This window comes from Sparus aurata, chromosome 7 (genome assembly GCF_900880675.1).
Source record: "Sparus aurata chromosome 7, fSpaAur1.1, whole genome shotgun sequence".
NCBI lineage: Eukaryota > Metazoa > Chordata > Actinopteri > Spariformes > Sparidae > Sparus > Sparus aurata.
In genome coordinates, this window is record NC_044193.1 from 33,143,345 (window position 1) to 33,158,758 (window position 15,414).

The window sequence follows — 15,414 nt, forward strand, 5'->3', positions numbered from 1 at the left end:
GTTTTTAGATCTAGATTGTTTGCGCATTGTCCTCGCTGAAGAAGAGAAAAGTGTGTCATGTTGAACTGGCTGCTACAGCTCCCTCAGGAGGAGGTCCGTGCTCCACGTGATCCTCCTCCAGCCTCAGCTGTGGTCACATGACAGCGCAGTCACACTCTGCTGCGCATCCCCTGCTGTTCGGACCGAAGGTAAGCGCTGTCTCCTCTGTTCTGTCCTCTGCTTCATGCTCAGACGGGACACCGACTGTCATTTAGCCTGCACGATAAACCTGAGCAGCGACTAACGCACCGCAGCGACACGGTGCAGCGTGACGTCACACAGCTGAGCTCCACTAACTCGAGTTTCGTCGAGACCGAGCAGCAGCGACCAGAGAGCCGGAGCTGACCGCAGAGTCATCACGAGCACGGCTTACCTTCTGACCTGACCGTTGAATTCGATGGTGAAACACGCAGGAAGCTTTCACATCCAGCTTCCATTCTGTTGTGTGCGTTTCTCCCTCCAAATGAAGTTTAGAAGAAAGTTACTGAGCCGTCGTCCTGCAGTTAGTCACTGACACAGGCCGACCTGAGGTCTGCAGAGCGCTGCTATGATGATACAAGTATGAATATCTAAATGTTAGACACTTACAGTGTGAAGAATACAGGTTGTGCAGAATGATTATTTAATATAGGCTGTAGTAAATAATGTGTAAGCAGCATTTTAATGTAGCTAACCAAATCTACTTCCAGCACTTCAGAGCCTGTTGCCTTTTGTTTAACATGTAATTATGAACTGATCACCTGTTGTGTGTGTTAATGTATTTATTAACCTACACAGTGACTGTAGACTGTAGTAACTGCAGTTGCTGAATAAGTGTGGCAGCGTATGTGAATATAATCATTACTGTAAAATGTATTCAAAGTGAAAGTTCAGTCATTATGTACTCTCCACATGTTCATGCAAAGTCCAGGTGAAGACTCGTACTCCAGAAACACTTCTGGATTTTCACAAGGTGAAGATCACTGTGACATCATGATGGCCTGAAAAACACACGCCATTATTCAGTGCCATAACTAAAGGGAGATTGTGACCATATCTCACATTTTGTCGAATACTGAATTGTTGACACTTATCTTGGTTGCTACCTTGAAACTGTGCTGCTTGTAGAGATCTTCTGGGCTTTTGTTGTAAATGTTATGTCTAGGTAACTAGAATTGGATCAAAATCTGAATTTATGTTCAGTAAGGTGTTTTTTTGGAAGTAAAGCAAAAGGAAACAAGGGAATATCACACAACACACCTTCTATTCCAAACTGACCTTCACATTCCTGTTGAAAGGGAAAATGTCTGTGGTGAAGCTGGAGGAGTGTCGAGAGCGTCTTCGCACAGAACTGGACAATGTGGTGGACTTCTGGCTCAAATACTCTCATGACAATGTGCACGGGTACTGTAGTTACAACCAAATGTTTTGAAATGAAAACATTGTATGCGCATGCTTTTTTTTTAAAGTTATACTATCAACTTATATACCAAGCATCCAAGTCCAAATGTAGTGTGCATGTGTTTAGTATCTTTGTCATGAACTTGAATCTCTGCTTCTTGTTTCAGAGGCTTTTTCACTTGTATTGGGAAGGATGGGAAGGTTTATGATGAGCTGAAGTACGTCTGGCTGCAGGGTAGACAGGTAAGTCTCTGAAGTGGTACTGGCAGTGTAAACCATGTACTGGCATGTCTTCACCTGTGCTGTGAATATTCTAACTTTTTCTTTCACAGGTGTGGATGTATTGTCGTCTGTACCGAACCATGGATCGCTTCCATAAGCCTGAAATCCTTGAAGCAGCAAAAGCTGGTGTGTATGATTGTAAAGCTTGATTCTGCAAGGTTAACATGTTGATTCCGAGCAGGTCCAAGCCCACTACCAAGTACTGTTTGAATTCCACAAAAGCTACACAGTATGACAATGTCTAGTTGCTTTCACTCGAAGTGGTTAGTCTGAAAACCATAAATGATTGAACCAAATTTAGCAGGAAGTCATTTAATTGCAGGCAGATGATTTCAGTCTTGACCGAAGAGGCAGACCAACCGACATCGTGATTCCTAGAGCTGTGTTGGTTGGTTATTTTGTAGAGTCATGCTCCCTAGAGGACGATCCCTTTATTTCTTATCAGCCCAGAATGGTTTTCACCTCAGTAGTGGGGAGCCTCTGGAAGAACAACAAATTCATCTCTGTAAATTCATTTCAGCTCTTTCATATTATTTGGTATGTTAAAGATTACAGCGATGTGAGCCTGGACTCTAGCTGTATCATTTTTTCTCAGAAGAAACATCTCGTTTTCCAATACATGATTAAATATTTTTACAAAGGACCCTGCCCCAGTCATCAGAATTAATGCCTTAATAAATTTGAAGAGTGCATTTAAACACAGAGTGCAAATCAGAGACAACTGAGATTTTCGCGATTGTTTTCTGGACCTCCTGATTTTTGCCTTAAAAGTCTGGATGTTCAAATGTTGAGCTGGAGCTCAGCATGTGTTTGTGCAATATTAACATTGAACACATCCACATCTTTGTAACAGATGGTGCAGCACGGTGTTTTTTTTTGTAGGCTGAGTGATTAATGATTCATGATGGTGTTTGCTTTGTGCTTTCTGCTAATCACCAGGCACATTAATCACAGGCAGCCACAGTAAAGTGCAAAACATGTTGTCACTTTCAGGTACAAACCTGGGATCTGCAAAATTTCGCCTTTTATTACAACAAAGAAAACAGGCATGCTTTTAGCTAGGAACATTTTAAAAGACCTTAAGAACAGTCGGATATATCCCCATAGAAACATGGCTTCAGTTAATTGAATTCATAACATGAACATTACAAAAATTTGGAGTTAAGTATTTTTCACATAATAAGAAAAATCCAAATATTTAAAACTAAATGACATAATTAAAAAAAAATAATGTCTAAAAACAACGAGATGTTTGATATAAATGTTGTTAAATTCTATACTTCCATTAATGTTAAAGGAGTCATCACCCGGAAATCGCAATTTCTCTCGTTAAATCATGCATATTGGTGTTGGACCTCTGTTGAAACTTGCCTGAAAAACTGGAGTTTGAAAGTGACTCAGTTTTTTCGCTTTGGCTCTTTTTCTGAACAGGAATAGCGCACAATGGTGCGCATTCCTAAAGCAGGAGATTTTGACTCTGCTCCTGTGGTGACGTTACCACAGGAGGCTACTTGCATAAGCCGAAATGAAAAAGTAAGAAGGAAAAAAAAAAGAATTTACCATTCAGAGACATCCTGCTGTAAACGTGTCTCTTCCACCGTCTCTGCCTCTTCACTCTCCCGTTCGGGTTCCGACTCCGGCTCGTACATAAATGCCTGAATTCCGTAAGGTTCGTCATTTAGTGTGTGCGCCATGACAGCGGGCTGTTTATGTTTTGGAGTCTGTGTGCATGCAGGCTCGCCCCCCATTCCGGCTCTGTCCTTCCTGCGGCCAATCAACGTGCGCCTCATTACATATTAATACAATGCACATCCGGACCGGTCAAAACCTCTCGCGTAATCTCGAGAAAAAAGTGTCAGAACAAGCTCTGTGTTTGTTTTTGGTTTTTTTTTCTAATAAGTTTTAAGAATTGATCCAAAGCGATCCAAGAGGGACTGGATACATAAAAAAACAGGTGATGACTCCTTTAACAACGATGTCCGAACAGAGAGTGTGTTTCATTTGGTCGTTTGTTGAGAGTGAGAGACTGAGGAAGGAAGTTGGCGCATGAGAAATACCGTAACATGAATAAAATCAAAACATCGCCTCGTCAGAGAACATTTGATAGACAGATCTTGTTAATAATAGTAATGGTGGTCGTGTTCTCAACACCTACTTTGACTGAAGTGTTTGTGTGTTCGTGTTACCCATGTGGTGTATATTTAACACAAACAGCCAGATAGCTTCAATGCATATTAGCAGCACTTGCCATCTCCTCTCTGTAGCATTATGTTCATGGAGTGAAATACATTTCCCCTCCAGCTCTTGTCGTAATCACTGTGCTCTCTTCCTGTTAGTTAACGGCTCTGGATCAGAGCAGAATTCAATGTGACCTCTAGGGGCATAATGTGTGTATGAAAACCACGTCAGCATTGTATTTTTTTCAAATCCGTCACAGGGACGGCTTGTGACAAAACAGAAAACACTGTTTGATCTTCATATCATTATCAGGAATATCATTATAACTAGGGATGCACCGATTGATCGGCTGGTGACCGGAATTGGCCGATTTTCACATGATGACCGGCGACCGGCCGGTGAGTCAGAGATATGCCGATTTTATGCCAGTTTTAAGCACTCGTGCGCCGCGTGATCAGCATTGCGCAGCATCAGCACCACACGTGAACTTACAAAGGAAATAAGTTCATCGACGGCAACAGCTGCAGACGTCATTCCAGCCATCACCGTGCTGAAACTGTTTTTGGAGAAAAGAGCTGATACAGACTTAGGAGTGGGCACTACAAAAGCCACCTTGTTTGAGGCAGTAGGGAGAAGGTTTAGTGACATCGAGAAGGAGCCCCTTTACACATTGGCAACAGTTCTTGACCCCAGGTTGTTTTTTTTATTTATTTATACTTTTATTTATGTATTTAATCATTTCTAAATTATTGAATTTCCCACACTATAATTTATAAAGGTCTATTTTATAGCGATTACAGTGCATTTAGAAGTGTGTGAATGTCCCACACTTGGAAGCATAATATTTTGATATTGCACCTTAAATTAGACTAATAAGTTGATTGTATTTCTATGTTAAAATTTTCTATCAAAGAAAAGATAGAAAATAAATCTCTGTGTGCTGTAAAGTGGTTTGAAAAAAATGAATCGGCTAAAATCGGTATTGGCAGGTCAAACTGCATTAAAATCCGGAAATCGGAATCAGCCCAAAAAATGGCAATCGGTGCATCCCTTATTATAACCCAACTGACCACTGTTCTCCAGCAGTAAAATTGGGCTACCAGTATGAGTGTTTCTGTAACAGTCCTGCTATGTCTACAAAAAGAGCTGAAGCACACATTTACATCTGACTGCCAAGTACTTTAACAGATGAAGCCAGCAGTGTTATGTATTCATGTCTGAAAATCAATTCAATTCAATTCCAAAAACTGTATTTGTCGCTGGGGGCAGTTGAAGACATGTGAAGTAGTTGTACACAGACACAAACAAGTACACAGTCAGCACGTTAAGTACACAGTCAGCATGTGAAAAGTACTTTAGACTCATGGCTCATAAGATGTGTCAAATCATAACTAATGTTCCACTCTTCTGTTTGTGTCTTGGAGGAGGGGCATTCCTGAGAAAGTTTGCTCGTGTCCCTGGTACCAGCAGTGGCCAGTGGAAGTGTGCCTTCTGCCTAACAAGAGATGGCAAAGCAGTTAAGATTCAGAGGACTATATTCAGTGAGTGCTTCTACATCATGGCCATGGATGAACTGAGCAGAGTCACCGGTGACGAGGATATGCAGGTACGAAGACATTATTTAACCGCATTGTGGATTATACAGAGGAAAGGAATTGCCCCATTTTTTTTGCCCTGCTGGTTTTGGGGACTTGTGTAGTGCATGGCGGCTGCAGCTCACTTGCACGTTTGTGTCCACACTTCTAGTTCAGGCTGCCAGTGTGGCTGCCCTAACCTCTTAACATGGACACCAAAATGACCGAAAGGTTACACCACACACACAACACACGCTGATGATGTTCGGATGACAGTGTTGGTCTAATAATCCATCATATAATGCGGTTGATGATATTCTTATCCAAAGCCTCTGAGAATTATAAAGTCTTGTTATTTATCTTTGTAACTTTGTCAACTTTCATATTGTGTGAATGAATTTATTGACCTCGATAGAGTTCCAACATAATTAAGTAACTTATTGCTTACAGAAATGCATACTGCAGGGCTTTAGTGTACAAATATCTCTGTAGTAGTTGAGGTTAATAAAAGACTGGAAGACACAGTAGTCCTGTCTTAGAGAGGCAGTTTCCAACTTGGACCACTTTGTTGTGACATGCTTTAGATGTTATATGTCCTGGATTTTTGCTACTTTTGTGCTGATGGGGCATGGACAGGATGTTGAAATTCATCAGGCTGTGGTGAAACTCCTTCCTTATTTTTTTTGTAGCAACTGTAGCATTATTATGTGACAGCTGACAACAGGGGACATCACATTTTGTATTTCTATTACTGGTTGTTAAGGACTACACTGATATGATGTAGGCACAGTTACTTTATTGAGGGTTTATCAAAATATGTATGAAAAAAAAATTCAGAATATTCACTTGTATGTTTTGTACTTGTGGTCAGTCTACAATTAGGTTTTTATAAATGTTATTTCTCAAACTTTTTCATCTAAAACATTTTTTTTTCATTTGCTACTAAGCATTAAACACAAGGTACAGCTGAGGGAATCTCATTTGTTTTACGTGTCTTAAGTCATAAAGTAGTAGGACATTTTAACATTTCAATTACCTGCTAGTGATGCTATAGAAAAAGTCAGAAAATCACAGATTAATAGGGTTAATGTGCTTGGCACTATTAATCTCTGGACCAATTTTTTGTGAAACACATAGACCGAGCAAAATTCTTTTGATAACCTTAGATGAGGTCTAGCTGAAGAGTGTACGTGCCAAGTTTCACGCAGATCGGACAAATTCCCAAGGAGGAGTTCGAAAAATGCATATGTGGCAATTTAGTGAACAAATTGTGCAGCAGAAGTGGGCGTGTCCTATGTCAGAAAACCCAGCTCTATTCAGGGAACGTATGGATATAAGGTTTGCGAATGTGTTATTTAAAATGTGGAAGTTACAGGCAATTGCGATTGCATCCATTATAGCGACACCTAGTGGAGTACATGTGCAATTGTTGGTATGGAAGAACTGTGTCCTATTCTATATGTACCATATAAATGTCAAAGCTCTCAGCATAATAGTTTGGCTGAAATGAATGTTTGTTGTTTATCTTATAATAAGCCACGCCCACATTGACCAGTCATGACTACCTTCGAGATCTGGCCTCAGGATTGGCCCTACATCCTACCGACCAAATTTCGTAAAAATCGGTGTAGCTGTTCAAGAGATATAAACTTCCCATATTTTTAGTGCCCCCTAGTGGCCAAAATTCGCCAAATTCGGCTCATCCCTTCCCAGTCTCATGGCAAGCAAGGATCTCAAATTTGGTGTCAATAGCATTTAGTTCGAACGAGATATCAAACAGTTTACATTTTTATAGCTAGCTACAGAAATTTGTTCGTTAATAATTTGCCCATTTTTTGACCGAGCAAAAATCTTTTGATAACTTTAGATTAGGTCCAGCTGAAGAGTGTACGTGCCAAGTTTCATGCAGATCGGACAAAATCCCAAGGAGGAGTTTGAAAAAGTAGGTTTTCTAGTTTTTGCGAAAAAACTTTCTAGGCGGAAGTGGGCGTGGCCAATCGCAAAGTGATTCAGCTCCATTCAGGGAATCTGGGGATACAAGGTTTTTGAATGTGCGTGGGACACAGCCCAAATCCCTCAGGAGCGGGCGGTTTGAACTTTGCTGTGGGTGGGAATAGGAGGCTAAAACAAACACTGCGGGAGCGACAGGATGACGGAGTCAACATATGAAGTAGAAAAAAAGCTAAAACAAGGTCTCTACAACAGAAAAAATAAGCAAGGCAAGTCTGACATTTGGAAAAGCTTTTCAATTGTTTGTGACAAAGATGGAAATGAACTGGACTTTGTTAGTTGTGACAAATGTGCAGAAATACTAGTCTACAAATAAAATACAGAGGAGGAGAATAGAATATGAAACAGCCTTTATTTCATTAAAAACTAAATGGAAACAATGAAATAGGAGCGCTATTCCTGACCAGTGCGGCAAAAGACACGCAGCCCAGGGAAACGAAACAAACAACCCCATGAGTGTCTTTATTAATAGCCTATAAAATGACGTGTTTTCTCCTGCGGGACAGGAGAAGACACAAAATCAGTGCATCTCTATTATTGTGCGGGCATGAATTCTCAGAGTTTTGCAGGTGCGGGTGGGAGTGGATATACACATTGCGGGAGCGGGCGGGAGTGTAACACACACGTTGCCGGTGTGGGCGGTAATGGTCAGAAATTCAGTGGGAGCGGGATGAAGAAAACAGTCCCACGCAGGGCTCTAAAGCACAGTGTGAATTATTATGGAGTTAACAGCATTTCTAGCTGTGTTGTGAGTTCTCTGAACATGCAGTTCACCAGTGATTCAGCATACATGAGGTTCAGCACGCAGAGGGTTGCATTTCTAAGTAAACATGTCCGAACATAGTTCATAGATATGGCCACAGATTCCAGTCTGACAGGATTCTGTCTTCTCTCTTGTGTTGCTAGCTCGAGGCTGAGGAGATGATGAAGCAGCTAATCTACTGGGTTCAGAAGGACTCATCAGGCCTCGGCCGGCCTCAGCTTCCTGGAGACATTCCTATCAACAGCATGGCAGTTCCCATGATGCTGTTGTGTCTAGTGCAACAGCTAGTGGAAGGCCGTGGGCAGGAGGTGGTTCAGAAGTACAGAGAGCTGGGTAACTGGTGTGTACAGCAGATTCTACAGCACATCCAGGTATGGACACACAGAGCACAAAACTTACTTATTGGCACAAAATATTTTCAAACACTATTATAAATAAAGTTACTTGTTACATTCTTTGGTTTTTCTCTTCTTTTTTATAATCTGATTTGGCAAATAAATTAACAATTCCTGTTATGTCAAAAAGTACATTTTAAGAGTTTCCACATGTCATTCCATACAGATGTCTCAGTTCAGGTGTGAGCCTCCCATGTCCAGGTCTGTCTTATCACATGAAGACAATACTACTGCAGAAGTGGTTAAATTACTTATTTATGTAAATTAGGAGATAATGCTGTGCCTGTGGTGTTTAATACAATTGTGTTCACTTCTTCACTTAGACCTGAAGCAGACCTCCTGTGCTTACACATTATATCAGTAATGTTTACATGAAAAGAGAAAGTTGTCATGTGAATATCTGGGTCTACTGAAGCAGGAAGAGGAGCAGTAGTTTGAAACATGATATCCTGTGTGTATATATACAGCGCTATCAAAGTTATTATCACTACAGACACACTCACAGCTCCCTGTCAGCAATGGGTTCTCTGACTTCCTGCTGATTTCATACAACTGTAGTCTGCTGTGCTGCACGCTGTCAATAACAGTAAATATAAGCAGTTAGTGTGAAGTGAAAGTCATACTCCTGCTGCTTTAAACAGAGTTGTGTGGAGGCCTGACTGTGGTAGGACCGATAACAGAGCACCAGCAGACCTGGGATCAGCTAACAAACTCCTCTTAATGGAATGAGCAGGAATTGTTTCCAAATGTAACAGAGTAAAAATAAAGATTTTTCTAAAAAGAAATCTACTTAGGTAAGAGTACAAGTATTTTGCCTTAAAAATACTCCAAAAAGTACAATTTACCTCCAAAAAGTTACTCAAGTACACATGATGGAATGTAACTGGTTACTACCCACCTCAGCTTGTTGGCTAACTGAAGCTAAATGCTTTTTATTCATTGCCACAAATGGATAACTATCATTGAGATGCTGCAACTGTTTGATAATGAAAATAAAACCCAGCTTTTCCGATCTCTGTCTGTTAACTGATGTAAATGTTGAAACTGGGGTAGATTGTTAGGATTTGGTATGGCTTGACCTGTGACTTATTCAACCTCAGCAATGACTTGACTCCTTTTGCTTGACTTATAGCAGAGACACGACTGCTCTTGCCTGATTCTCATTCTAACTTTGGATTCACTTAAGCCTTGAATGTCAAACATTTAGACTTGTTGTGACTTGCACATGTGTGACTATAGGGCCAAATGCACTGAAAGCACCTGACGTGACGTTTTGAAGCCAACTTACTGTTTTAATTGGCCGAATGCATGTTAAAGCGTCTTGACACTCGCAGCCTGCAGCTGTGTGGACGTTTGGAGAGACCTTAAAAAGACAAGAAAGCGAGTGGGAGTGATACCACAGCTGAGGTGCTGAACCCTGTGAAATAGTTTTCTTACAAACCGGTGTATTTTTTCATTTTAAATCTCTGCAACTGAAGAATAATCGAGATGATTGCCCAATTGGTGTTAAATATCCTAAAGGTAAAACTTCTTATTTCTTCTCCTGTAATCTGATACAGAGAAACGGCACAGCTATTCTAGAGAACGTGTCACCAGAGGGGAGTGAGCTGCCAGGCTGCCTGGGCCGACTGCAGAACCCAGGTCAACACCGCCACATTATAGCAAGCACAGAGAGTGCATGAGGAAGCTAGGGTTGAGTTTCTTTCCTGTTCTTTGTTGCTGACCTCAACATTTTCCATTTTCCTTGAATCTTCCCCACATGCTTACCCGTGCTGACTCAGGCCATGCCCTGGAAGCAGGCTGGTTCCTGCTTCAGTTCAGTGCAGAGTCAGGCGATGAGGAGCTCCAGAGGACTGCCATTGACAAGTTTGTGGAGCTCCCTTATCAGTACGGCTGGGATAAAGAACATGGTGGTCTCTTCTACTTCCTTGATGTGGATGGTCACTGCCCCACACAGGTGAATCAATCATTCCTGGAGGTAGTGGATGCTGTTGCATCTGCTTGTCATGGTAGATATTGTTTGCATTCGGTTGATCACCAAGGTTGAAAACATGCATCAAATCAAGCTGCCTGATCCTGTTTGTGTATTTGACCAGTTGGAGTGGAGTATGAAGCTGTGGTGGCCTCATTGTGAAGCTCTCATTGCAATCCTGATGGCCTACAGTCAAACCAAGAGGCCAGAGCTGCTGGAAAGATTCTCTCAAGTTTATGAATACACCTTTAGCCACGTGAGTTTACACTGCCGGGCCAAGCTGGCACAGTAGTTCCACCTGAGATTTTTCAGTGCTTATTTGACAGTACAGTTCAACATAATGGGTAGACACACATTTGTTTCTTTCTGAGTGTGAGATGTTCAGAAGTCTTTTTCCAATGAAGTCAAAATCAATATGTAAGTGATTTTATCTCATTTTTCCTGCTCAAAGCTCACCTATACGCCTGCATCGGGCCCAACAATAGCTAAAAAGTCGGTTTGTGGGTATTCTTAATGCTATTTACGAGTTTGTAATTTCCTGGAAAGCGATAACAAATTGTGGATGACTCATTTTGCACTCTGGGGAGTGTACTAATTTTGCCTCCATTTTCATGAGGCTGCCATGGATAAAATAAGAGTATTTCTGGGGACTGGGCCTCGCGGATTGGGACGCAGATTACAGAGTAGCAGTAATGAGTAAAAAACACTGATATTGAAAAACTTGCAGACAGGGCATCACCTATAGGTTTCTGAGGAGACGGCATGAAGGAGTTGTAGCGGCCCTCGCCATTTTGGCAGTACCTGACTCCACCTAACTCCTGGGAAGTCAAAAACAGGCAAGTGGAGCGTGGGTGGAGCTCAAGAGTTGTTATCAACAGCTGTCTGTTCTTTAATCTAATCTTGTTAACATCAGCTTCAGTCTCTTACGTCTGTTGGTGCAGTTAACCACACGGCAAGCCATATTATTTGTCCGTTATTTGCATGAACAATTCTGTACAAAGGCATCAACACCAAAAACACGTGTGAGAGGTCAAGATCAATGACTGGAATGACTTTACTGAGGTCATGAGTGGGGAAATTAGCTATAGCAAGAAGAAATGTTTTATGTACCACGCTGTAACGTGTTAATTTCTGCTATACAGCTGGCCATTTTAACATGGGCTCTTAAGGGGTTTGACTTGCTTTTGGAGGCATCCTAGAGTGGACTGCAGTTTTGGTACTTACACGTTGGCTTCATTTTTCAGGCCGGCAGGTTGCCGCTTCGCAGTGGGCATCAGATTTTATGGACTATAAAAATACTTTGTGACATATTTCAAACTGATCCGCTGTCAACAAATGTAGAAAATGACTATATTTTGAACTGTAAACACATTTTAGATGATGTCACTTCGGAGAGGGTACAGATTAAACAAACAAAGATGCAACATGTTCCAACTGCTCATTTTACATAACATATAAAGATCACTTACTTATACTTTATGTGGATGACTTGAGGGGATGGAATGTTTGAAGCTTGCCTATTGTTGATTTTTTTTTTATATACAAAATAAATACATGTATATATTGTAGTGCACTGTGGGCCTAATATATACTGTAATGTGTATAATGTGCCTGACTCTGCAGTTTCCTGATGCTAAGAGTGGCGAGTGGTTTGGCTATTTGACACAAGAGGGGAGAGTGGCTCTGGATTTAAAAGGTGGTCCCTTTAAAGGTAAGAACATAATTGAGTTGGATAATTGTCAGGATGCCAGAGCAGCAGAAAAGCCAAATTACTTCAATAAAATGTCTGATGGAACACAGGTTAGTGTGAAACAGATGGGAACTGTAGTTTTAGCTGCATTTGACCAACTACAGCTGGTACAGAGAAGACCTGACCTTGTCCAAGTAGAAAAAAAGACTCTTCATTAATGATCTGGGTTTTGCCCCATTAAAAGGTTCATGTCTCTGCGCTTTGGTAATTGGGAGGACGACCAACTGCGGTGATTCTCAGACCGAGACTTCAGTGAACTTCCCCCAGAAAACAGCCTCCCTCCCCATGAGTGACAGAGTCAGACAGCGTCCAGTTCACTGATGGCGAATATTTAATGATGTCATTGAGAGCGAAAAACTTAACTTTGTCGTTTTCCAGGATGTTTGGTGGGTCAGGATCTCAATCACTACACATTATAACAGCATCCATATGATTACAAACTGTCCGCGGGTTTAGATTGACAGGAGGACACCGGGGAAACACCTTGAACACACACACCGTCATCATCATGATGTGTACCATCACGCCTCTTTTAGGAGCCGCAGCTCCGGCTTTCTCTGTGAATTACACAGCGGTTAAACTTTAAGGCAGAGATGCTTCGCTCTGTGTGAATCACCATCGGTAGAGAATTGATGAACCACCGCTGTGGCGATAATGCAGCGTCTCTGTTTGAAAGAGGATACTGTCACCTGCACAGGGACCACAGATGTCAATTTTTAATTATCAACTTGATAATTAAGTCAATTTGATTAACTCTGCCGAAGTTAATAGGCAGGACTTTTCAACCAAACAAAGAAATAAACAAATGAAATACTAAAGAGGAGAAATGTACACAGTACTACTGAGATCAAACACATGCTGACTCAAGTGACATCACTCAAGGACCAGACTTTACACAGCTCCCGCAGCAATGTAGGCTTGATGCAACCTTATTCACTGATGGATTGAAATGGTGGAGTTGTTCTTTGAGGTATCTAACATTTCAGTTTATCCAGTGCTTTTAGTGGTTTGTATACAGTGTTAACAAACAAATTACCACAAACTAATTGCCTCACAGTGAACCTTGAGCCTTCTGATCCCCCAGAGGGTGTGGATCACCAGGCAGTTTCCCGCTTTGACTCGCTGGTGAGATAATTGTTTCTCTCTTTGTCTTCAGGGTTCTTCCATGTGCCTCGCTGCCTGTACATGTGTGAGCGTATTCTGGATGATCTGCTGGCAACCAAGGACTCAGCAATCTGACATGAATGTTATAATAATGGAACCGAATCAGATGTGTCGCTCCATGCACAAAATCAAACCACAATAATCAGGTTATAAAGCAAAAATGCACTAATTCTTGAAAAGAAATTGCTGTAAAGTTATCTTGTGTCATCTCATCACATACATACAGTCACTGGACATCTCATGAAATTAGATAGATGGATAGATATAAAGAGAGACGAATACATTTTATCAGTTGCTCATTGACCCAAATGTCCAAATATGGGAGACAATGATCCAGGATAGCTAATATTACAGTCCTGCATCATGCACTTTACACTCTGACTGAGAGCTATAGGATATAAAAATGGATAATTCCTACTTGACCTGGCTTCATGTCTGTGGTTGGTGAAAGGAAGCCCATGCAGACCTGGGAAGGATCACCAACCTCCACACAGAAACGAGCAAGACAACATTGTTAACCACTGAGGCACTGTCCCTGCCTCTTCATACAGACGAAAACTTTAACACCAAAGCACTCCTGTTTTATATCAATATGTGCCTTCTACATGCACACTGGACTTTTGAGCCAGCCGTTTAAAAGAGCATCTTTATTTTCTAGTCATTCCAGTTAATTCAGCTAATGTAACAACTCTGCTACATGTGTATTTTTTTATACACATTGCTATACTTACATATTGGTGATCCATAATGTATGTTGGAGAACAGTTAAATGGGAAATGTGTAAGATTTGGCAAGAATTTGAGTTGAAAACACAAAAAATGAACTAACATTATCAACAGAGTGTGAAGAAACAACAACATATCAAAGACGTGTGTGTACTGTGTAGCAGAGATATGTACTGGAGTTAGCATGCTACCCAGCCTTTCCTTTACAGTAATATCACCTTGAACCACAAGAGGTGAAAGTTTGATAGCCCTTGAAATTTCAGCTGGGAGATACTACATGCCAGTGGCGAGTCTGTTACATTTCACAAGTTCTCTTTACATTCAGTGTAGTGAATGAACAAAATAAACTCACAAAATGAAAGAAAAGATACAACCATACATCATCTGAAATCAAGTTACTCTCTGTCACTAAATTAAGACAAGTTAACTGTTTAACTCATTGTTAAACATTCATAATTATACATACTGTCATTCTTACACTTGTTAAATATTCATAGTCATATAACACAGTCTTGGTTTGTCTTTCAACAGTCACATATGGTTTGATTAAAATGAATCCTTAATTCTCAGAATAAGCAAAAAATATATCCATGCTGTTTTCAACTGCTGCTGCTCCCTCTCTCTCCTTTACCGCTTCATGTCTTGTCCACAGAGTCATAGTCCTGTATGCCTGTCAACTCAATACCGTATGCTCTGTCTTCAAACAGATCTCTGTTGGCTTTGTAGGCTATGCTCAGTGACCTTTTTTGGTGTTGAGCAGTGTTCACTGTCAGGCTGCTAAACCCAGCTGAGCTGAGCTGAGCCCAGTCTCCTACCCTAACCCTAAACACCCTGTGATCCAAGGTTACTGTACAGGCTAACCCAAAGGCCACAGGCTGCACAGCTAACTCAGCCATGAGCTAATTAGCTAAAAGTAGCTTGCTTCAGCCTAGGATGGCTAGCAGAGAGCAGCAGTTGTCAATTACTCTGGTGATTTGCTGCCTCCATCAAATTCTGGCCATATTTTAGAAATGACTTCTTTAAAGCTACAGTATCATATTGCTCAGGACATGTGTGGCATCTGTAGACATGAAGGCCAGTATATTAATTGCATAATAAGATATTACAACTGATGATTAAATGGAAAACATGATGTATGCAAATGATAGATGATTAAAATAATTTTTGTGAAGCCAGTCTTCT

At 41.1% G+C, this 15,414-nt stretch overlaps 1 protein-coding gene across 3 annotated transcripts; it reads left to right on the forward strand.

Moving 5' to 3' along the window:
- The first annotated feature begins 66 nt into the window (after positions 1-66).
- On the forward strand, positions 67-15,403 carry renbp (renin binding protein). Of its 3 annotated transcripts, none has more exons than XM_030422776.1 (11): positions 67-188; positions 1,317-1,422; positions 1,587-1,662; positions 1,752-1,827; positions 5,304-5,485; positions 8,370-8,597; positions 10,181-10,262; positions 10,403-10,578; positions 10,718-10,849; positions 12,217-12,304; positions 13,500-15,403. In XM_030422776.1, exons 2-11 carry the CDS (start codon positions 1,322-1,324, stop codon positions 13,580-13,582), a joined length of 1,224 nt encoding a protein of 407 aa, XP_030278636.1. In that variant the 5' UTR covers positions 67-188; positions 1,317-1,321; the 3' UTR covers positions 13,583-15,403. The 3 variants fall into 3 exon arrangements, with proteins under 3 accessions (XP_030278636.1, XP_030278637.1, XP_030278635.1); XM_030422777.1 differs by lacking the exon at positions 67-188 and adding an exon at positions 195-598; XM_030422775.1 differs by lacking the exon at positions 67-188 and adding an exon at positions 605-991.
- Positions 15,404-15,414: the final 11 nt, after the last annotated feature.